Source organism: Oncorhynchus mykiss, chromosome 11 (genome assembly GCF_013265735.2).
Source record: "Oncorhynchus mykiss isolate Arlee chromosome 11, USDA_OmykA_1.1, whole genome shotgun sequence".
NCBI classification, from domain to species: Eukaryota; Metazoa; Chordata; class Actinopteri; order Salmoniformes; family Salmonidae; genus Oncorhynchus; species Oncorhynchus mykiss.
In genome coordinates this window covers 61243073-61268872 of record NC_048575.1, presented here as the reverse complement: position 1 = coordinate 61268872, position 25800 = coordinate 61243073, and the positions used below count along the sequence as shown (strand labels likewise).

The window sequence follows — 25800 nt, the reverse complement described above, 5'->3', positions numbered from 1 at the left end:
CTACCTGAAGTCCCGAAGCCTACCCAACCTAGTCCAGAGGGAGAGTGTCCGCAGCCCCCTGTCAACTATGTGTGAGCCCCCCTCTGCCTTCCCCATCACCCCCTCCAGCCCCCTGTACACCAACACAGACAGTCTGACTGTCCACACCCCCGCCAAGCGCAAACGAGGTCGTCCCAAAAAACAACCCCTGCTCACTGTGGAAACCATCCACGAGGGCACCTCCACCTCCCCCCTGAGCCCTCTGGCCCGGGACAGCCCTGCTGGGGTCAGCCGTAGGAGAAAGACCACACTATCCCAAATCGCATCTGGTTCCACTAGCCCCAATATTAATGAGTTGAAACTGAAGTGTGGTGAGGGTGCCCATGTCAGGCCGGTGAAGAGGTTGAAGCTGGGGAAGGTGCAGAGCATCCTGAATGAGATCCTATCATGCTCCAGCCAACATGGCAGCCTGGCACTGAAGTCCGCCTCGGCTCCGGTCTCTTCCGCCATGACGGTCATGGCCTCTACCATTGAGGCTCGTCTGGGAAAGCAGATCAACGTCAGTAAAAGAGGAACCATCTACATCGGGAAGAAGAGGGGGAGGAAGCCGCGCTCTGACACCCAAACCCTTCCCCCCAGAGGTGGGGGGACCAAGCCCCCTGTGCCTGCCTCCATGTCCAGCCTGTACAACAGACTCCTAGTGCCTTCCTCCCCCCCTCTCAGCTCCAGTACCCTCCTCCTCAGACCCCACACCCTGTCCTCTCTGTGCCACCCCAGCCCTCACGGCCTCCACTCTGACGCCACCATGCCCAGCCTGCAGCCCATCAGTGCCCTGCCCTCTAAACACCCAGGCAGGGGGCTACTGGGGGCCGGCTGGAAGCTCTCTCCCCCGCGCCTCCTGGCCAACTCCCCGTCCCACCTATCTGAGGGGGCGGCGTCCATCAAGGAGGTGACGCTGTCACCCATCAGTGAATCACACAGCGAGGAGACTATTCCCAGCGACAGCGGCATAGGGACAGACAACAACAGCACCTCTGACCAGACAGAGAAGGGGACCAACGCACGACGCAGGTATCTATCTCTCTGTTAGTTTACATGGTTAGTTAGTTAGCTAGAAGTTACGGAGTGAGTGAGTGAGATAGGATGCTAGTTAAGTGAGTGAGGGAGGGAGACAGTGAGTGAGTGAGATAGGATGCTAGTTAAGTGAGTGAGGGAGGGAGACAGTGAGTGAGTGAGATAGGATGCTAGTTAAGTGAGTGAGGGAGGGAGACAGTGAGTGAGTGAATATTGCCCAGGGGTTTGTATGAAACCACAATATCGACATTGTACATCCAGTTGACAGGTTTTTGTTTTGTGTTGCAGGTACTCCTTTGACCTGTGTGGGTTTGAGGCTGCGGAGTCTGCCGCTCTGCAGGCATCCAGTCGCGGCAGTAGGGGTCGCTGTGAGCAGCCGGCAGTGGTGGACAACTTCCTGTCCCACCAGGAGAAGAAGCAGAAACACCGCAGGAAGAGGAAGTGCCTGCAGAGCAGAGACCACCTGAACTACCTGTCTGAGCTAGAAGAGGTATCAAATCCAACTTTCTAATAAAATGTCATTAAACTTAGTGTAGGAGTAGAAAGAAGTTGCCACTAGACTTATTGTATATGATGTCACAGAGATATCAGAGGACAGGTCCATTGTAATAGCTGGAAAAGATTAAATAGACCGGTATCTAACAAATGTTGAGCCCATGTGTTTGATGTGTTTCATACCTTTCCTTTAGTATTATCCAGTACTGATATGGTCTCTCCTCTGGACTGTGTGTATTATCCAGTACTGATATGGTCTCTCCTCTGGACTGTATGTACTATCCAGTACTGATATGGTCTCTCCTCTGGACTGTATGTATTATCCAGTCCTGATATGGTCTCTCCTCTGGACTGTATGTATTATCCAGTACTGATATGGTCTCTCCTCTGGACTGTATGTATTATCCAGTACTGATATGGTCTCTCCTCTGGACTGTATGTATTATCCAGTCCTGATATGGTCTCTCCTCTGGACTGTATGTATTATCCAGTCCTGATATGGTCTCTCCTCTGGACTGTATGTATTATCCAGTACTGATATGGTCTCTCCTCTGGACTGTATGTATTATCCAGTCCTGATATGGTCTCTCCTCTGGACTGTATGTATTATCCAGTACTGATATAGTCTCTCCTCCTCTCCTCTGGGCTGTATGTATTATCTAGTACTGATATGGTCTCTCCTCTGGACTGTATGTATTATCCAGTCCTGATATGGTCTCTCCTCTGGACTGTATGTACTATCCAGTACTGATATGTCCTCTCCTCTGGACTGTATGTATTATCTAGTACTGATATGGTCTCTCCTCTGGACTGTATGTATTATCCAGTACTGATATGGCCTCTCCTCTGGGCTGTATGTATTATCCAGTACTGATATGGTCTCTCCTCTGGACTGTATGTATTATCCAGTCCTGATATGGTCTCTCCTCTGGACTGTATGTATTATCCAGTACTGATATGGTCTCTCCTCTGGACTGTATGTACTATCCAGTACTGATATGGTCTCTCCTCTGGACTGTATGTATTATCCAGTCCTGATATGGTCTCTCCTCTGGACTGTATGTATTATCCAGTACTGATATGGTCTCTCCTCTGGACTGTATGTATTATCCAGTACTGATATGGTCTCTCCTCTGGACTGTATGTATTATCCAGTCCTGATATGGTCTCTCCTCTGGACTGTATGTATTATCCAGTCCTGATATGGTCTCTCCTCTGGACTGTATGTATTATCCAGTACTGATATGGTCTCTCCTCTGGACTGTATGTATTATCCAGTCCTGATATGGTCTCTCCTCTGGACTGTATGTATTATCCAGTACTGATATAGTCTCTCCTCCTCTCCTCTGGGCTGTATGTATTATCTAGTACTGATATGGTCTCTCCTCTGGACTGTATGTATTATCCAGTCCTGATATGGTCTCTCCTCTGGACTGTATGTACTATCCAGTACTGATATGTCCTCTCCTCTGGACTGTATGTATTATCTAGTACTGATATGGTCTCTCCTCTGGACTGTATGTATTATCCAGTACTGATATGGCCTCTCCTCTGGGCTGTATGTATTATCCAGTACTGATATGGTCTCTCCTCTGGACTGTATGTATTATCCAGTCCTGATATGGTCTCTCCTCTGGACTGTATGTACTATCCAGTACTGATATGGCCTCTCCTCTGGGCTGTATGTATTATCCAGTACTGATATGGCCTCTCCTCTGGGCTGTATGTATTATCCAGTACTGATATGGTCTCTCCTCTGGACTGTATGTATTATCCAGTCCTGATATGGTCTCTCCTCTGGACTGTATGTATTATCCAGTACTGATATGGTCTCTCCTCTGGACTGTATGTACTATCCAGTACTGATATGGTCTCTCCTCTGGACTGTATGTATTATCCAGTCCTGATATGGTCTCTCCTCTGGACTGTATGTATTATCCAGTACTGATATGGTCTCTCCTCTGGACTGTATGTATTATCCAGTACTGATATGGTCTCTCCTCTGGACTGTATGTATTATCCAGTCCTGATATGGTCTCTCCTCTGGACTGTATGTATTATCCAGTCCTGATATGGTCTCTCCTCTGGACTGTATGTATTATCCAGTACTGATATGGTCTCTCCTCTGGACTGTATGTATTATCCAGTCCTGATATGGTCTCTCCTCTGGACTGTATGTATTATCCAGTACTGATATAGTCTCTCCTCCTCTCCTCTGGGCTGTATGTATTATCTAGTACTGATATGGTCTCTCCTCTGGACTGTATGTATTATCCAGTCCTGATATGGTCTCTCCTCTGGACTGTATGTACTATCCAGTACTGATATGTCCTCTCCTCTGGACTGTATGTATTATCTAGTACTGATATGGTCTCTCCTCTGGACTGTATGTATTATCCAGTACTGATATGGCCTCTCCTCTGGGCTGTATGTATTATCCAGTACTGATATGGTCTCTCCTCTGGACTGTATGTATTATCCAGTCCTGATATGGTCTCTCCTCTGGACTGTATGTACTATCCAGTACTGATATGGTCTCTCCTCTGGACTGTATGTATTATCCAGTACTGATATGGCCTCTCCTCTGGACTGTATGTATTATCCAGTACTGATATGGTCTCTCCTCTGGACTGTATGTATTATCCAGTACTGATATGGCCTCTCCTCCTCTCCTCTGGACTGTATGTACTATCCAGTACTGATATGGTCTCTCCTCTGGACTGTATGTGTTATCCAGTACTGATATGGTCTCTCCTCTGGACTGTATGTATTATCCAGTACTGATATGGTCTCTCCTCTGGACTGTATGTATTATCCAGTACTGATATGGCCTCTCCTCCTCTCCTCTGCACTGTATGTATTATCCAGTACATTTTCGGCCTCTCCTCTGGACTGTATGGACTCTCCAATACTGATATGGTCTCTCCTCTGGACTGTATGTGTTATCCAGTACTGATATGGTCTCTCCTCTGGACTGTATGTATTATCCAATACTGATATGGTCTCTCCTCTGGACTGTATGTATTATCCAGTACTGATATGGCCTCTCCTCTGGACTGTATGTATTATCCAGTACTGATATGGTCTCTCCTCTGGACTGTATGTATTATCCAGTACTGATATGGCCTCTCCTCTGGACTGTATGTATTATCCAGTACTGATATGGTCTCTCCTCTGGACTGTATGTATTATCCAGTACTGATATGGCCTCTCCTCTGGACTGTATGTTTTATCCAGTACTGATATAGTCTCTCCTCCTCTCCTCTGGGCTGTATGTATTATCCAGTACTGATATGGTCTCTCCTCTGGACTGTATGTATTATCCAGTACTGATATAGTCTCTCCTCCTCTCCTCTGGGCTGTATGTATTATCCAGTACTGATATGGTCTCTCCTCTGGACTGTATGTATTATCCAGTACTGATATGTCTCTCCTCTGGACTGTATGTATTATCCAGTACTGATATGTCTCTCCTCTGTACTATATGTATTATCCAGTACTGATATGGCCTCTCCTCTGGACTGTATGTATTATCCAGTACTGATATGGCCTCTCCTCTGGACTGTATGTATTATCCAGTACTGATATGGTCTCTCCTCTGGACTGTATGTATTATCCAGTACTGATATGGCCTCTCCTCTGGACTGTATGTTTTATCCAATACTGATATGGTCTCTCCTCTGGACTGTATGTATTATCCAGTACTGATATGTCTCTCCTCTGGACTGTATGTATTATCCAGTACTGATATGTCTCTCCTCTGTACTATATGTATTATCCAGTACTGATATGGTCTCTCCTCTGGACTGTATGTATTCTCCAGTATTGATATGGCCTCTCCTCCTCTCCTCTGGACTGTATGTACTATCCAGTACTGATATGGTCTCTCCTCTGGACTGTATGTGTTATCCAGTACTGATATGGTCTCTCCTCTGGACTGTATGTATTATCCAGTACTGATATGGCCTCTCCTCCTCTCCTCTGCACTGTATGTATTATCCAGTACATTTTCAGCCTCTCCTCTGGACTGTATGGACTCTCCAGTACTGATATGGTCTCTCCTCTGGACTGTATGTGTTATCCAGTACTGATATGGTCTCTCCTCTGGACTGTATGTATTATCCAGTACTGATATGGTCTCTCCTCTGGACTGTATGTGTTATCCAGTACTGATATGGCCTCTCCTCTGGACTGTATGTATTATCCAGTACTGATATGGCCTCTCCTCTGGACTGTATGTATTATCCAGTACTGATATGGTCTCTCCTCTGGACTGTATGTATTATCCAGTACTGATATGGCCTCTCCTCTGGACTGTATGTATTATCCAGTACTGATATGGTCTCTCCTCTGGACTGTATGTATTATCCAGTACTGATATGGCCTCTCCTCTGGACTGTATGTTTTATCCAGTACTGATATAGTCTCTCCTCCTCTCCTCTGGGCTGTATGTATTATCCAGTACTGATATGGTCTCTCCTCTGGACTGTATGTATTATCCAGTACTGATATAGTCTCTCCTCCTCTCCTCTGGGCTGTATGTATTATCCAGTACTGATATGGTCTCTCCTCTGGACTGTATGTATTATCCAGTACTGATATGTCTCTCCTCTGGACTGTATGTATTATCCAGTACTGATATGTCTCTCCTCTGTACTATATGTATTATCCAGTACTGATATGGCCTCTCCTCTGGACTGTATGCATTATCCAGTACTGATATGGTCTCTCCTCTGGACTGTATGTATTATCCAGTACTGATATGGTCTCTCCTCTGGACTGTATGTATTATCCAGTACTGATATGGCCTCTCCTCCTCTCCTCTGCACTGTATGTATTATCCAGTACATTTTCGGCCTCTCCTCTGGACTGTATGGACTCTCCAATACTGATATGGTCTCTCCTCTGGACTGTATGTGTTATCCAGTACTGATATGGTCTCTCCTCTGGACTGTATGTATTATCCAATACTGATATGGTCTCTCCTCTGGACTGTATGTATTATCCAGTACTGATATGGCCTCTCCTCTGGACTGTATGTATTATCCAGTACTGATATGGTCTCTCCTCTGGACTGTATGTATTATCCAGTACTGATATGGCCTCTCCTCTGGACTGTATGTATTATCCAGTACTGATATGGTCTCTCCTCTGGACTGTATGTATTATCCAGTACTGATATGGCCTCTCCTCTGGACTGTATGTTTTATCCAGTACTGATATAGTCTCTCCTCCTCTCCTCTGGGCTGTATGTATTATCCAGTACTGATATGGTCTCTCCTCTGGACTGTATGTATTATCCAGTACTGATATAGTCTCTCCTCCTCTCCTCTGGGCTGTATGTATTATCCAGTACTGATATGGTCTCTCCTCTGGACTGTATGTATTATCCAGTACTGATATGTCTCTCCTCTGGACTGTATGTATTATCCAGTACTGATATGTCTCTCCTCTGTACTATATGTATTATCCAGTACTGATATGGCCTCTCCTCTGGACTGTATGTATTATCCAGTACTGATATGGCCTCTCCTCTGGACTGTATGTATTATCCAGTACTGATATGGTCTCTCCTCTGGACTGTATGTATTATCCAGTACTGATATGGCCTCTCCTCTGGACTGTATGTTTTATCCAATACTGATATGGTCTCTCCTCTGGACTGTATGTATTATCCAGTACTGATATGTCTCTCCTCTGGACTGTATGTATTATCCAGTACTGATATGTCTCTCCTCTGTACTATATGTATTATCCAGTACTGATATGGTCTCTCCTCTGGACTGTATGTATTCTCCAGTATTGATATGGCCTCTCCTCCTCTCCTCTGGACTGTATGTACTATCCAGTACTGATATGGTCTCTCCTCTGGACTGTATGTGTTATCCAGTACTGATATGGTCTCTCCTCTGGACTGTATGTATTATCCAGTACTGATATGGCCTCTCCTCCTCTCCTCTGCACTGTATGTATTATCCAGTACATTTTCAGCCTCTCCTCTGGACTGTATGGACTCTCCAGTACTGATATGGTCTCTCCTCTGGACTGTATGTGTTATCCAGTACTGATATGGTCTCTCCTCTGGACTGTATGTATTATCCAGTACTGATATGGTCTCTCCTCTGGACTGTATGTGTTATCCAGTACTGATATGGCCTCTCCTCTGGACTGTATGTATTATCCAGTACTGATATGGCCTCTCCTCTGGACTGTATGTATTATCCAGTACTGATATGGTCTCTCCTCTGGACTGTATGTATTATCCAGTACTGATATGGCCTCTCCTCTGGACTGTATGTATTATCCAGTACTGATATGGTCTCTCCTCTGGACTGTATGTATTATCCAGTACTGATATGGCCTCTCCTCTGGACTGTATGTTTTATCCAGTACTGATATAGTCTCTCCTCCTCTCCTCTGGGCTGTATGTATTATCCAGTACTGATATGGTCTCTCCTCTGGACTGTATGTATTATCCAGTACTGATATAGTCTCTCCTCCTCTCCTCTGGGCTGTATGTATTATCCAGTACTGATATGTTCTCTCCTCTGGACTGTATGTATTATCCAGTACTGATATGTCTCTCCTCTGGACTGTATGTATTATCCAGTACTGATATGTCTCTCCTCTGTACTATATGTATTATCCAGTACTGATATGGCCTCTCCTCTGGACTGTATGCATTATCCAGTACTGATATGGTCTCTCCTCTGGACTGTATGTATTATCCAGTACTGATATGGCCTCTCCTCTGGACTGTATGTACTATCCAGTACTGATATGTCCTCTCCTCTGGACTGTATGTATTATCTAGTACTGATATGGTCTCTCCTCTGGACTGTATGTATTATCCAGTACTGATATGTCTCTCCTCTGGACTGTATGTATTATCCAGTACTGATATGGTCTCTCCTCTGGACTGTATGTATTATCCAGTACTGATATGGCCTCTCCTCTGGACTGTATGTATTATCCAGTACTGATATGTCTCTCCTCTGGACTGTATGTATTATCTAGTACTGATATGGTCTCTCCTCTGGACTGTATGTATTATCTAGTACTGATATGGTCTCTCCTCTGGACTGTATGTATTATCTAGTACTGATATGGTCTCTCCTCTGGACTGTATGTGTTATCCAGTACTGATATGGTCTCTCCTCTGGACTGTATGTATTAACTAGTACTGATATGGCCTCTCCTCTGGACTGTATGTTTTATCCAGTACTGATATGGTCTCTCCTCTGGACTGTATGTATTGTCTAGTACTGATATGGTCTCTCCTCTGGACTGTATGTACTATCCAGTACTGATATGGTCTTTCCTCTGGACTGTATGTACTATCCAGTACTGATATGGTCTTTCCTCTGGACTGCATGTATTATCCAGTACTGATATGGCCTCTCCTCTGGACTGTATGTATTATCCAGTACTGATATGGTCTCTCCTCTGGACTGTATGTATTATCCAGTACTGATATGGTCTCTCCTCTGGACTGTTTGTATTATCCAGTACTGATATGGTCTCTCCTCTGCACTGTATGTATTATCTAGTACTGATATGGCCTCTCCTCCTCTCCTTTGGACTGTATGTATTATCTAGTACTGATATGGTCTCTCCTCTGGACTGTATGTATTATCCAGTACTGATATGGTCTCTCCTCTGGACTGTATGTATTATCCAGTACTGATTTGGCCTCTCCTCTGGACTGTATGTATTATCCAGTACTGATATGGCCTCTCCTCTGGGCTGTATGTATTATCCAGTACTGATATGGTCTCTCCTCTGGACTGTATGTATTATCCAGTACTGATATGTCCTCTCCTCTGGACTGTATATATTATCCAGTACTGATATGGCCTCTCCTCTGGACTGTATGTATTATCCAGTACTGATATGGCCTCTCCTCTGGACTGTATGTATTATCCAGTACTGATATGGTCTCTCCTCGTCTCCTCTGGACTGTTTGCATTATCCAGTACTGATATGGCCTCTCCTCTGGGCTTTATATATTATCCAGTACTGATGTGTCCTCTCCTCCTCTCCTCTGGACTGTATGTATTGTCCAGTACTCATATGGTCTCTCCTCTGGACTGTATGTATTATTGAGTACTGATATGGCCTCTCCTCCTCTCCCCTGGACTGTATGTATTATCCAGTACTGATATGGTCTCTCCTCTGGACTGTATGTATTATCCAGTACTGATATGGCCTCTCCTCTGGACTGTATGTATTATTGAGTACTGATATGGTCTCTCCTCCTCTCCTCTGGACTGTATGTATTATCCATTACTGATATAGTTTCTCCTCTGGACTGTATGTATTATCCAGTACTGATATGTCTCTCCTCTGGACTGTACGTATTATCCAGTACTGATATGGCCTCTCCTCTGGACTGTATGTATTATCCAGTACTGATATGGTCTCTCCTCCTCTCCTCTGGACTGTATGTATTATCCATTACTGATATAGTCTCTCCTCTGGACTGTATGTATTATCCAGTACTGATACGTCTCTCCTCTGGACTGTATGTATTATCCATTACTGATATAGTCTCTCCTCTGGACTGTATGTATTATCCAGTACTGATATAGTCTCTCCTCTGGACTGTATGTATTATCCAGTACTGATATGGTCTCTCCTCTGGACTGTATGTATTATCTAGTACTGATATGGTCTCTCCTCTGGACTGTATGTATTATCCAGTACTGATATGGTCTCTCCTCTGGACTGTATGTATTATCCAGTACTGATATGGTCTCTCCTCTGGACTGTATGTATTATCTAGTACTGATATGGTCTCTCCTCTGGACTGTATGTATTATCCAGTACTGATATAGTCTCTCCTCTGGACTGTATGTATTATCCATTACTGATATAGTCTCTCCTCTGGACTGTATGCATTATTCAGTACTTATATGTCCTCTCCTCTGGACTGTATGTATTATCCAGTACTGATATGTCCTCTCCTCTTCTCGTCTGGACTATATGTATTATCCAGGACATTTTTGGCCTCTCCTCTGGACTGTATGTATTATCCAGTACTGATATGGTCTCTACTCTGGACTGTATGTATTATCCAGTACTGATATGGTCTCTCCTCTGGACTGTATGTGTTATCCAGTACTGATATGTCCTCTCCTCTGGACTGTATGTATTATCCAGTACTGATATGGTCTCTCCTCTAGACTGTATGTATTATCCAGTACTGATATGGTCTCTCCTCTGGACTGTATGTATTATCCAGTACTGATATGGTCTCTCCTCTGGACTGTATGTATTATCCAGTACTGATATGGTCTCTCCTCTGGACTGTATGTTTTATCCAGTACTGATATGGTCTCTCCTCTAGACTGTATGTATTATCTAGTACTGATATGGTCTCTCCTCCTCTCCTCTGGACTGTATGTATTTTCCAGTACTGATATGGTCTCTCCTCTGGACTGTATGTATTATCCAGTACTGATATGGCCTCTCCTCCTCTCCTCTGGACTGTATGTATTATCTAGTACTGATATGGTCTCTCCTCTGGACTGTATGTATTATCCAGTACTGATATGGTCTCTCCTCTGGACTGTATGTTTCATGCAGTACTGATATGGTCTCTCCTCTGGACTGTATGTATTATCCAGTACTGATATGGCCTCTCCTCTGGACTGTATGTATTATCCAGTACTGATATGGTCTCTCCTCTGGACTGTATGTATTATCCAGTACTGATATGGTCTTTCCTCTGGACTGTTTGTATTATCCAGTACTGATATGGTCTCTCCTCTGGACTGTATATATTATCCAGTACTGATATGGCCTCTCCTCTGGACTGTATGTATTATCCAGTACTGATATGGTCTCTCCTCTGGGCTGTATGTATTATCCAGTACTGATATGGTCTCTCCTCTGGGCTGTATGTATTATCCAGTACTGATATGGTCTCTCCTCTGGACTGTATGTATTATCCAGTACTGATATGTCCTCTCCTCTGGACTGTATATATTATCCAGTACTGATATGGCCTCTCCTCTGGACTGTATGTATTATCCAGTACTGATATGGCCTCTCCTCTGGACTGTATGTATTATCCAGTACTGATATGGTCTCTCCTCGTCTCCTCTGGACTGTTTGCATTATCCAGTACTGATATGGCCTCTCCTCTGGGCTTTATATATTATCCAGTACTGATGTGTCCTCTCCTCCTCTCCTCTGGACTGTATGTTTTATCCAGTTCTGATATGGTCTCTCCTCTGGACTGTATGTATTATCCAGTACTGATATGGTCTCTCCTCTGGACTGTATGTATTATCCAGTACTGATTTGGCCTCTCCTCTGGACTGTATGTATTATCCAGTACTGATATGGTCTCTCCTCTGGACTGTATGTATTATCCAGTACTGATATGGTCTCTCCTCCTCTCCTCTGGACTGTATGTACTATCCAGTTCTGATATGGTCTCTCCTCTGGACTGTATGTATTATCCAGTACTGATATGGTCTCTCCTCTGGACTGTATGTATTATCCAGTACTGATATGGTCTCTCCTCCTCTCCTCTGGACTGTATGTATTATCCAGTACTGATATGGCCTCTCCTCTGGACTGTATTAATTATCCAGTACTGATATGGTCTCTCCTCTGGACTGTATGTATTATCCAGTACTGATATGGTCTCTCCTCTGGACTGTATGTATTATCCAGTACTGATATGGCCTCTCCTCTGGACTGTATTAATTATCCAGTACTGATTTGGCCTCTCCTCTGGACTGTATGTATTATCCAGTACTGATATGGTCTCTCCTCTGGACTGTATGTATTATCCAGTACTGATATGGCCTCTCCTCTGGACTGTATTAATTATCCAGTACTGATTTGGCCTCTCCTCCTCTTCTCTGCCAGGTGGTGGTAAAGCTGCAGCAGCTACATGTGTCCCACCGACGCTACGCCTCCTGCTACCCCCAGCAACCCTACCCCTCCATCTTCCGCCTCAACTTCCACCATCACTACTACCCCCTGACCTATGACCCCTACCCCTGTGATCCCGCCCCGTACCTTCGCAGGACCGCCGAGCTCAAGGCCAAGAGGAGGCGTGGCCGGCCCGCCAAAACCAGCGAGCCAATCACATCCAAGCTGCCTTTTGTCCAGGGTTTTGGGTATCCGCTGGCGGGGGGGAACTACTATGCACCATATGCCATGCCTTATGCCCCGCCTCTGAGCCTGGGCTACTACACCCCATCACCCCCACTCTACCTTCCCCACCATCCCCACGGCCCTTCACCACCCTCCCCCTTCATGAGGCCTGCCGTCCCCCCTCCGAAGTTCCACTCTGGGGGCCACTCCAAGCTTCAGGCATCTAGCGGCCCACTGCAGGGCTCCTCTGGTCGGGGAGAAGGACTGGGATCCCTGGGTGGTGGAGGTCTTGGAGGGGTGAGGCTCCACAAGAGGAAACACAAGCACAAACACAAACATAAGGAAGAGACCAACCTCCTCTCACCCCATGACAGACAGGAGCTGGGCGGGCTCTTCAGCGGTGCCAAGACCAATGGGCTGCTCAACCTGCTGACGGACAGGTGGGAGATGACCAACCAGAAGCGTCAGGAGAAGCAGAGGGGGGGTGGGAGAGGCTCTAGAGGGGGATCCAGGGGAGCGATGTTTGAGTCGAACCCTCTCTCTTCTCTCTCTGTGGACCATGTCCAGTTCCGCCAACGCACACCCGGAGAGCCAGTGTGCAGCTTCGTGAGCAACTACAGCAGCCAATCACTGCGGCCAGATTTGACCTCTGACCTTTTCAGATTGCGGGAGGAGGGCAGTGGGCATGGCAGAAGGAGGGGCTTAGCAGTGTTCGGAGAGGAAGGGGTGATGTCGTTCCACAATGCCAGGAAAGAGAAGATCCATGAAAGAGAAGAGTCCTTCCACAGTTCCAGCCCCACTCTAACAGGTAACATGTTACTATTCTATTAGACTTATTACCATGTTATAACACAGCCCCACTCTAACGGGTAACAACGTGTTACTATTCTATTAGACTTATTACCATGTTATAACACAGCCCCACTCTAACGGGTAACATGTTACTATTCTATTAGACTTATTACCATGTTATAACACAGCCCCACTCTAACGGGTAACCTGTTACTATTCTATTAGACTTATTACCATGTTATAACACAGCCCCACTCTAACGGGTAACATGTTACTATTCCATTAGACTTATTACCATGTTATAACACTCTAACGGGTAACAACGTGTTACTATTCTATTAGACTTATTACCATGTTATAACACAGCCCCACTCTAACGGGTAACAACGTGTTACTATTCTATTAGACTTATTACCATGTTATAACACAGCCCCACTCTAACGGGTAACAACGTGTTACTATTCTATTAGACTTATTACCATGTTATAACACAGCCCCACTCTAACGGGTAACAACGTGTTACTATTCTATTAGACTTATTACCATGTTATAACACAGCCCCACTCTAACGGGTAACCTGTTACTATTCTATTAGACTTATTACCATGTTATAACACAGCCCCACTCTAACGGGTAACAACGTGTTACTATTCTATTAGACTTATTACCATGTTATAACACAGCCCCACTCTAACGGGTAACAACGTGTTACTATTCTATTAGACTTATTACCATGTTATAACACAGCCCCACTCTAACAGGTAACATGTTACTATTCTATTAGACTTATTACCATGTTATAACACAGCCCCACTCTAACGGGTAACAACGTGTTACTATTCTATTAGACTTATTACCATGTTATAACACAGCCCCACTCTAACGGGTAACCTGTTACTATTCTATTAGACTTATTACCATGTTATAACACAGCCCCACTCTAACGGGTAACAACGTGTTACTATTCTATTAGACTTGTTACCATGTTATAACATATGATGTGGATAGTGTTTAAGGTGTCTTCCAAGTTTTCGAAGCAGCCAGATGAACATGTGTAAGCCTATAGCAGACAAAGAGGCAGTCAGCTCCTAAATCACCAAATACTGAACAAATGTGTTTGTGGTACATTCTGTATTCTGAGTGCAGCGAGCACATCTGGCCAGAGAGGGAGAGAACGAAACGCATGGGTGGAGAGGTCTATAATTCACCAATCTCTCCCTCCCTCCCTCTCAGCCTGCCAATGGTTGGTCCCAGAGATATATGATTCCCAGGTTGTGATTTATATTCTCCAGACAGGCAGTAAAAGGCTGTGGCTCTGTTAACAGAGCTGGCTACCAGCCAGGACTTTAATGAGTGGGGCCTAGTCCAGCGGAGGGGGAGAGAAGCCAGGGGCTCACTTAGATTACATCCCCCTCCCCAGGGGTCCCATGAGAGATGACTCACGCACACACTACCCCCCTCTCTAACTGCCTTCTTCTACCCCTTTTTCTCCCTCTCCCTTCCTCCATCTCTTCTACTGCTCTAGACAGGGTATACCCCCTCTTTCTCTCCATTCCCTCACTCTCTCCTCTCCCTGTTCCCTCTCTTTCCCCCATCCTCCCCGTCTCTCCTCCCTCCCTCTCCACTCCCTCTTCCCTATCTCCCTCTTTCTCTCCTTCCTCTCTCTACTCCTTCTTCCGTCTCCCTCTCTCCTCCCTCCACCAGCATGACTTACTGCTACGTCCACAGACCAGCCCTAGCCCAATTAAAACACACGCACACTGACACACACAGACACACTGATCCGAAATGTATATTATTCTCCACTCTTGTGTGATTGAATGTTTCTAAATAATTTCTTCCTGTGATTGAATGTTTCTAAATCATTTCCTCCCTGTGATAGAATGTTTCTAAATAATTTCCTCCCTGTGATAGAATGTTTCTAAATCATTTCCTCCCTGTGATTGAATGTTTCTAAATCATTTCCTCCCTGTGATAGAATGTTTCTAAATCATTTCCTCCCTTGATAGAATGTTTCTAAATCATTTCCTCCCTGTGATTGAATGTTTCTAAATCATTTCCTCCCTGTGATAGAATGTTTCTAAATCATTTCCTCCTGTGATTGAATGTTTCTAAATCACTTCCTCCCTGTGATAGAATGTTTCTAAATCATTTCCTCCTGTGATTGAATGTTTCTAAATCATTTCCTCCCTGTGATTGAATGTTTCTAAATCATTTCCTCCCTGTGATTGAATGTTTCTAAATCATTTCCTCCCTGTGATTGAATGTTTCTAAATCATTTCCTCCCTGTGATTGAATGTTTCTAAATCATTTCCTCCCTGTGATTGAATGTTTCTAAATCATTTCCTCCCTGTGATTGAATGTTTCTAAATCATTTCCTCCCTGTGATTGAATGTTTCTAAATCATTTCCTCCCTGTGATTGAATGTTTCTAAATCATTTCCTCCCTGTGATTGGGTGTTTCTAAATCATTTCCTCCCTGTGATTGAATGTTTCTAAATCATTTCCTCCCTGTGATTGGGTGTTTCTAAATCATTTCCTCCTGTGATTGAATGTTTCTAAATCATTTCCTCCCATGATAGAATGTTTCTAAACCATTTCCTCCCATGATAGAATGTTTCTAAATAATTTCCTCCCTGTGATTGAATGTTTCTAAATCATTTCCTCCCTGTGATTGGGTGTTTCTAAATCATTTCCTCCTGTGATTGAATGTTTCTAAATAATTTCCTCCCTTGATAGAATGTTTCTAAATCATTTCCTCCCTGTGATAGAATGTTTCTAAATCATTTCCTCCCTGTGATTGAATGTTTCTAAATCATTTCCTCCCTGTGATTGGGTGTTTCTAAATCATTTCCTCCCTGTGATTGGGTGTTTCTAAATCATTTCTGCCCTGTGTGTCTGCTCCCACTAATCAGCAGGTTCAACAGCAATCTCTCACCATCATTTGCAGAAAAGCAGGTCATCCTTTTTACGGAGTTAATGAAAGTGATTTTCTCTGTGTGTGTGTGCACACCCACACCCACACACACACACAATATATAATTCATCCTCCTGCAGTTGGCTAAAAGCTCTGGATAGCAGTGTACCTTAAACACAGGTCTAGGATCAGGTTACCATACCAAAATCTTAAACAGGACACAGAACTGACCTCAGACCTGTAACTTTATTCTCCACTGGACTGAGGCTATAGATATTGAGCTATACGTACTGCTGAAGGTAATCATTTTTATGATGCTAATACACTAAGTGTACAAAACATGACAGGTGAATCCAGGTGAAATCTATGATCCCTTATTTGATCCCTCAATCAGTGTAGATGAAGGGGAGGAGACATGTTTACAAATTGATTGTATGTGTGGCATTCAGAGGGTGAAGGGGTAAGACAAAAGATTTAAGTGCCTATGTACAGGGTATGGTAGTAGTTGCCAGGCGCACCAGTTTGAGTGTGTCAAGAACTGCAACGCTGCTGGGTTTCTCACGCTCTATAGTTTCCTGTGGGTATCAATAATGGCCCACCACCTAAAGGACATCCAGCCAACTTCACAAAAATTGTGAGAAGCATTGGAGTCAACATGAGCCAGCATCCCTGTGGAACGCTTTCCACACCTTGTAGTCCATGCCCTGATAAATGTAGGCAGTTCTGAAGGCAAAATTGGGTGCAACTCAATATTAGGAAGGTGTCCCTAATGTTTTGTACACTCAAGTGTATGGAGCTCATAAATTCCTGTCCCTGTGTGTGTGTGTCCTTGTGTGTGTGTTTCTGTGCCTCACAAATTGCTACTACTCAGTGCTAGTGTATTGTCTCAGTAGAAGAGAAGCTATGGACAGGAGGCTTTATATGTTATCATGATCGTATTATGATGCAGGTCTTATTTCAATACCATTGGGCATGTTTACAATACTAGAGTCTGGACTAAACGTTTTATGTTGTTTAAAATCATCAGCAAGCATTTGATAGCTATGAAGACCAATGATGGATTAAATATGAATTCATTTGTGTGTCATTCAAATGTATTTCGGTCTAATTATCACTTTGTTAGCCGTAGTGGTTAGTTAGTACTGTTACATTGTCACAGCATAGAACAACGTGGAGGAAAACCCTGAAATACTGAGAAACCACACTGAATAGGAGAGAATGAGGTAGAGAGAGGAAGAGAGCAGGCGCGTTTAAAGGCGGCTCTTTTTGGGCCTGTTGTGTCTGATTGTGCTATTCCTCCATTTTGGCTTTGGTTTAATCTGGGAACACTGCCCAGAGAAGAGGGGGTGGGGCTGTGAGAGGAGGTAGGAGCTAGAGAGGGAGAGAAGATCTGAATTGCATACTCCTCACACCCTCTATCCTCGTCTCAAAACCCATTGAACGAGGAAGCCAGAAGTCCTTCCCAGACAGCAAGAGCGAGATAGGGGAGAGAGAAAGAGCTGTGTGTATGAAGGGCAGAGTTCCCAGTTCATCAGCACGAAGGAAACAATATGGCTCCAGTTTCCTCTGCTCAGCCAATCTTATGCTGAATTTGTGTGTATGTGTGCCTGCTTGTGTGTGCATTTGTGTTATTATCTTTGGTGCGTGTGTGTGTGTCTGGCCTGTTTGCCAGCCGGTGCTCCAGATGTGTAGAAACACTGTTGTATAGCGACACATTTAATGGCTGGACACATTTCTGTGGGTTTCCTGCTAGCAGAATGGAAGCTCCTCTCTCTCACACTATTCATCATTCTCTTTCTCTCTGTCTCTCTCACTATCCATCTCTATCTCCTCTCTTTAGCACAGGATGGAATCTCTACTTCTGTTTCAGCTGCAAGGCAAGCCTGAATAAGGCGGAAATTAGCAGGAAGGAGCTCGAACAAAAACCCAAATATTTCAAGGAGCAGCAATCTGGGCTTTTTGTTGGTATTCAAGACAATTCTTTCTTGGTAGCATTGTCTTGTGAACCCCCTAATTTAGCTTTTGTTTCATTCACTGTTAAACGGCTGATATATGTCTTGTAACCCCACTCTTCTCCATCTTACATTGTCAAAGTGCGGCCACACATCTAACTCTCTCCTCTGTCTCTCCTCTTTCTGTCTGTCTCGCTCTCTCTTTCTGTCTGTCTCTCTCTCGTTCTCTCTGTCTTTCTCGCTCTCTCTCGGTCTCTATCGCTCTCTCTCTCTCCTTGTCTCTCTGTCTCTCGCTCTCTGTCTGTCTCGGTCTCTCTCTCTGTCTCGGTCTCGCTGTCTCTCTATCTGTTGCTCTCTCTGTCTCGGTCTCTCTCTCAGGTGTTCCAGGTAAGAGGAGATATAAGCGTCATGAGGTGGAACAGATCCACGGTGAGGTCAGGAGGATGTGTTCTCTCAACAATCAGAGGAGCTTTGAGCACGTGCAGAAGATCCTGCGTGTGAAGCGTCTCCAGCGCCAGGCCAAGACCGGTAACAACGTTGTCAAAAGGCGACCTGGTCGCCCCCGGAAACACCCCATTGATGAATTTGAACCCAACAATTACGGGAGCGACATAGGGAGGGGCTTCGGGATGCCGGTGCTGGAGAGGTGTGTGGACCTACCGGGCAAGCGGAGCTTAAGACCAAGTCCCGCCCCACAGCCTCTGGAGTTTTCCAATCACGACTCAATCTCAGTGGCTATTGAGACGGTAGTTCACAGAGCACGTTCTCTGGCGCCCCCACTGACCAGAGGAGGGAAACGCAGGGGTAGACCCAGGAAGGAAGAGGGAGGGGATATGGCGTTTCATTAGCTAATCAGTCAGCAGGACAGTTGCAGATACAGATGAGCTCTGACCTATCAGAGAGCTGGTGAGAGGAGCTAACACTGGCCTTAGCAGCCAAAACGGACGTCAATTCTGGGACCTCTGTGCACTTTGACCTATTGGCCTGTCTGTTTCTCTTCTATGATTGGATGTAAGGAGTGTGTAAGGAGAGTAACATTAGAAGAGCAACAGTGTTGCACTTCTGAAGACGGACAATGACACTTACCATACATGTATGTGAAACAATGATGCGTATGGTACTTTAATATGATACTGTATGGTACTTTATGGTACAATATCTGATACTATATGGCACTATTTGATAAGGTACTGTATGATACTATGGTACTATACAGTATGAAATACAATGGTACTTTATGATAGTCTTTATCTGAATGTGGCATTAGCCACACCTTTACCAGCAGACGTGGGGTGGTGATTGGTTAATATGATATTGTGCAGCTCTGCTTAGTTTTGCCCCCCCCCCCCTGCCGCAGAGATACTATAAAGGCAATATGCTGTACTGAGCCTCCCTGGCCTTTACAGCTATGATCTAACTGTACATAGAACATACTCCACTTTTACCCGCCTTTTACCCCGCAGAATACAGTCCATTTACATGTACTGGCTACTCATATCAAACTGAAATGTTGTACCATAGTCCATAAACGTTGGGATTGTGGTTTTATAACCAAAAATAGACCTGGATGTGACTCAGGACATGTTTGTTTTCAGGCTGAAGGAACCACATCTATTCATTCATTTATTCTGTGTATATAAGAAGGTCATCACATACATGGGAATATCAGGGGTGTTTGGTGAAACCTTAAAGGTCAACTTTGGGCAAAAACACAAAGATAACGGCTTTTCACTGTATAACTGATCAATGCTCCATCATACCAGGTCATTTAATGCAACAACAAAAAATATATAGATAAGATATTTGGCTAAAGAAGTGCCATTTCCTACCGATCTCTACAGCTTCTGTCCAAAAACAAATCCTGTGAAATGACTTCTACACATGGAGGAGATACTGGCTAGCTACAGTGGCTAGCTTAGCTAACAAACTAGCTACGTCGGTCGCAGCGTAAGAACAGAATGACACGTTGATGATCCACCAAACCACCAACACCCCATTTCTGTTTGAAAATTGAGAAAGAGGCAAGGTTGGACCATTTTTTTGTTCCCAATGTCGACCTTTAAAGATGGTTTTCATTTGCTATCTAAACATACACTTTCATTTAATCAAAGTCAACACTTACATGCTTGTTCTAGCCTTACGATTTGGCCTTGACTTCATTGGTGGACATCCATTCAGAAACGTGCTTTAATGTAAACTATTTGAATATGCAGGATGCTCAGCCAATGGCGTCAAACCTAAGCCCAAGCCTGAGATTTGATTGGACAGTAAAGATGGAGGAGGACTAATGATCAGTGTGTGGTACTCTGATGGTTTCTATCTGAGTAGTGGTAGGAAAACAACATGAGTAGTGGTAGAAAAACAACAATTAAGTATTGGAATAGGGAACCAAAGCCTCAGAGTTATATGTGTTTCACAGACTTGTCAGACAGGTGTAGGGTTGTCAGTGTTCTCATTCTGCAGCTAAACACACAGGACATTAGATGTTAGCTAGCTAGAATGTTTTCAGTATTTCATAAAATAGCAGTAGGTACGTATTTCATTGGGACCTATGTCTAATGTAAACTTGGGAAGCCTCTCCTCTCTCTGTGAGGGTCTTGTCAGCTCCAGCAGTTCTGCACGTGCCTTATGTTTGTTTCTTAAACCATCACATCTCATTCTGTGGGAATAAAAAATGGCAGAGAAGTCACTGAGATTGAAACCACGTACTAATGATTGTGCATTTTCGACACGTGTGTCTTAGCCACCACAACACGGGCACTACCTATGTCCCTTTGCAGCCATACGTACAACAGGCCTGATTCCATTTAAGGTTTCACGCCCCTTATGCTCATCCCTGGCTCTTTGGATTGAACAGATAAAAGAGCTCTGTGAAGCACTCTATTAGAGAGAAAGGTGGATCCATCACCATGCAGTCTTTTCATATCTGAGCTGTGAGGAGCAGAGGTGGTAGGAGCCAGGGAAAGTGGACTTGAATCTAAATGGAACCAGGCCCCCCGGGCTGTGGGCGGGCAGGCTGTGCCAGGGGAGTTCTGGTGGGAACCATGCTGTCTTACGTAGTTGTTTGCTATGCATCAGGTCTGGCCTGAGCTGTCTGAGGAGTCCACCCTTCCACATAGACAAATAAGTGTCTTATTTACCCAATAAAACATGCAGTCATGTATCCAGAAGTGTGAATAATATCAGTAATAATTTGTAAAGCGTTGTGCAGAAGGTGACTATCATTTCATGTCAACTTTAGTGACTGCAGCTCCCTGCAGTGCTGCCTTAATCAGAAGTCAAGCTCCAGTTGTGAAGTGTTTATCTGTTGTAAATAGTCTGTTCTGTTGTGTACTGCCTGCATGGATACAAACTGGCCTCAGCTACATGTGATGGCATATCCCCTCAGACCAACCTAAGCCCATCCTAGAACACAGACCCATCTTAGTCAACATTAGACATTAGAACCAGCAATACCCCTTTAGTCAGTCTCTATCCATCAATTAGAAAAGTCATCAAACAGTCATAGCAAGGTTAAGATCCCAGGACCTGTGCCAGCCTATGATAATGACTCTTGTTGCACTTCAGCCAAGACCAAGAACCCCCATTGGCTAGCAGCTATACTCCCCTCAGCCAATGGGTGCCTAGTGCAGAAGTGCGTGTGTGTGTGTGTGTGTGTGTGTGTGTGTGTGTGTGTGTGTGCACAGAGGGCATTACCAAACCACGTACTCAGACCACGTGCTCAGAGGGCATTACCAAATATACACCTGTCCTTGTCAGTGTGTGTGTCAGTTCTAGGCCACTTAGAGAGAACAGAGACTGAACTGGATCTCATAACCAAACTACACCTTTCACAGGAGGCCTGGATCTCTCTAACCGGGTCTAGGGTCTGGGTGTCTGAGTGTGGTCTAGTGGTAGTCTAGGTTTGGTATAAGGGGTCTAGATGTGGTATAGTTGCGGTCTAAGGGGTCTATAGACTTCAAGCTTGGCAGCTCAGTATTCCATGGTTGGTCTCTGATGTTGGAGTTAAGCCACTGGGATCTGTCTGTTTCTCTACCAGCCGATGTTCCGGTGCCTTCTACAGCTGACTAGTATTGTCCTGATCCTCTGCTTAACTACACACAGAGACCGACCGCATGGTCCAGTACGGTCAAGGTGGGTGTTACGGTCCCTGTTGTGTACTGGATTCTGTATTCACTCTGGTCCAGCTGTGTGGCTGGTATGATTACAAGTAGAAGTTTCCCTTAACCACAGATCCAGGATCAGATCACCCAACCCTAAATCATAACTTTCATTATCAGGGGGATGAAAGAACATCTGGTCCTGGATCAGTGGTTAGGGGAGAGTTCGACCCCTCCACAACAGTCTGACTAGTCCAATACAGCTACTGGAGCTGAATCATACTGTATGCATCTCAAATCACTCCCTACACCCTAAGTAGTGTACTACTACAGAAGACTATATGGAAAATATGGAGTTATGTGAGAAGCAGCCACAGTCTCTACTAATATGTGTAGTCATTAACATATATGTTATGTTCCTACGCTATATTGTTGTTCAACGCTGAACATGCAGATGAAGGGTCGATGAGGAAACCAATAAATGTACTTTGCAAGAGCACAAAGTGAGCTCTTAACTGTGTTGGCATATTTGAGTTGGTATACATAGTGTATTTGAACCTTTTTACTAGAGTGGGTTTTCTTTTATTTGCATGCTCCACTTGATTGTATTCATCAATATTTTAGACAAGCGGAGAAGTTGAATTTCAATTGAATTTGGAGCAAGACTTGTACATTGTTTGATATGTTTCTTTTTGTAATGGATTTTTAATTCATAAAGCAGTTTTGTACATTGTATGAATATAAAAAAAAAATGCAAATATTTGACATATAGAAATAAGTAAATACTTAGATGGGCATGCATATGCATATATCCTTCTTAGTATGTATGTGTAAATGTGCACATATTTTGTATTTGCCTTCGCTCATATACAGATATATGTCATATGCACATATACATGCAATATATATGTATATCCATGTCTGCTGGCATGCTTCTGGTCATGTTTACCTATCATGATCTTGTAGTCTATTTTTTTTATTTCTTTTCTCTGAGGAAAAGCTTGTTCTTTTGCTACCGTTTTCCTGGCTGGCAGCATTGGGCACTTATTAAGATGAAATACAGTTGAACTTGTTCATGTTATTCATTGTGTGAAATAATAAATGAATTTATTGAAAGCTGATGATGTCATTGATATGTTTGTTCTGACCTCTTATTGAGGTAACCTTCCACAGGGGGACATCGGTGTGTGTTCCAAGTGCACCCTGTTCCCTATATAGTCTACTACTTTTGACCAGTTCTCTGCGTGCGTGCGTGTTAGATGGCTGCAGTAAGCTGTGCAATGCTGCAGAGACCTACAACTCTGTCACACTTACACACACACATGCATACACACACATTTTCTCACATATATCCTTCTTAGTATGTATGTGTAAATGTCACGTTATTTTCACACTCTACTAGCTTGCAGAGGATCACACACGCACATACACACACACACACACACAGTCTCACACTTACATTTTACTCTCACACCTGCATTACAACACACACACACGCATTATGTCCTCGCTATTAGCATAACCTACAGAGTAGATACCCTCTACTTTCGCCCTCTGTTAGTTCATCAAGAGCTGTAGGCTGGGCTGCAGGCCACTTTGTGATTGGTGTAGGCTAAGAGGGAAGTGCCTTACCATTGGCCGCTGCCACCTTGTAAAATTCTCCTGTTGCCATGGTTGCAGTGTGAACTGCCCAAATGTGTGTCTGTGCATTTGGTGTAGTGCTGGAAATGTTGGAACCGGTGTTATTGCGCTAAAATCATTCCTCTTTGATGGAACTCTGGAATGTAGTGCTGTCACATTTAAATCTCCCCTCAGGAGCCCATGTTTGACTGATCACAATGCACTCCTCTTTACCCTAGGGGTCAGGCACCTAACACATTTAAAGTATCAAATCATAACTCTACCAGCAGATAAATAACACATATAGCTCACCAACTCAACAATGAGTCTTTTTTCGTAACATATGAAGTGATTTCTAGCATTGCCATCTATTGACTACCACAACTCTCTCCACAGATCTAATCTGTCTTTATGAAAGGTTACAGGGTGAACAGACAGATGTACTAAACATTTGCGTATCTTTTAGAACTGAAAAGTGAAGGTCAAAACACCATAATGATATACTCCATCACCACAGACTGTTGAAGTCTGGTCAGTACTGGGAGTTGGGCCTGTTCTCTAGCAGAGTGCATCGTAAATGGCACCCTATTCTGTATATAGTGCACTACTGTTGACCAAAGCCCTAAAGGACCTGGTCAAAAATAGTGCACTATATAAGGAATCACAGGAGGTTGGTGGCACCTTAATTGGGGAGAACGAGCTTGTGGTAATGACTGGAGCGGAATAGGTGGAACCGTATCAAGTACATCTATGACATGGTTTCAATATGTTTGATGTCATTCCATTGGTTTTGTTCCAGACATTACTATGAGCCATTCCCCTTTTGACTCTGGCTTTCCAGTTCTATGGTCCACACAGCAGAGAGACTGGAGATGACCTCTGGTGGTAAGAAATTGAACTATACCCTGAACATCACTGTCCACCAGGCAGATCGCTCAATATTGACTTTGAAATTGGACGTCTGTCCATGTCCTGAGGACATCAGGAATGCTTTCAAAACTGGCCACAATAGGCAACATTGAGCGCTATCAAAATCAAGTAGTCTTGGGCTTTGCTAAGGTTTGGTGGATAATCCCATGACTCTGGATCCGAGGTCACATATTCAATCCCAGGGGTAGACACTAATGATCTTTTTTTTGTTATAACCCTATCCCTTAACCCTTAACTATTCGGAAATGAATGCCTAAACGTAATGTTTTAACTGTATCCAAAACCTTTACCCTTAACTTCCAAATTTGACATTTGGAGAAAAGGAAAGATGCTGAGCAGGAGGAGTCAACCTAGGGTGTGAAAAAACATAGGATTGGTGAAAGTAATGTGGTGGATGCTCACTGTGGAGCTATCTGCTTTTACCTGTCCTGTTCTGATCTGGAGCTGGAGCTGATCTGCTCTGCATAGTGATGGCTACTGTTGCCATGGTGACAGCATGACTCATGGCAGTTCGGTGAGTGTAGTCGTCTTTTTGGTGTGTGTGCACGTGCATGTGTGTGTTGTGCATTTGTTGAGCCTTCATGAGCAGATCCATTTAAATTATATTAGTAGAATATTTCATTTTCTCTCTCTCTCTCTCTGTCCCCACATGCTTCAAGATGGCCACCATTGTTCCTGTACCCAAGAAGGCAAAGGTGAACTTAATGACTATCGCCCTGTAGCACTCACCTCTGTCGTCATGAAGTGCTTTGAGAGACTAGTCAAGGATCATATAACCTCTACCTTACCTGCCACGCTAGACCCACTTCAATTTGCTTACCACCCCA

General features: G+C 44.1%; 1 protein-coding gene across 1 annotated transcript in view; it reads left to right on the top strand.

Annotated features, from left to right (window-relative positions):
* LOC110536152 (SET-binding protein) overlaps positions 1-23542 on the top strand; it is a 24304-nt gene extending 762 nt beyond the window's left edge. Inside the window, exons 1-4 of the mRNA XM_021621736.2 lie at positions 1-1050; positions 1342-1543; positions 12433-13471; positions 18702-23542. The exon at positions 1-1050 is cut by the window's left edge and continues 762 nt beyond it. Of these exons, the coding sequence (XP_021477411.2) occupies positions 1-1050; positions 1342-1543; positions 12433-13471; positions 18702-19171 (2761 nt within the window). The 3' untranslated portion in view covers positions 19172-23542. The remainder of the gene's footprint in view (positions 1051-1341; positions 1544-12432; positions 13472-18701) is intronic.
* Positions 23543-25800: the final 2258 nt, after the last annotated feature.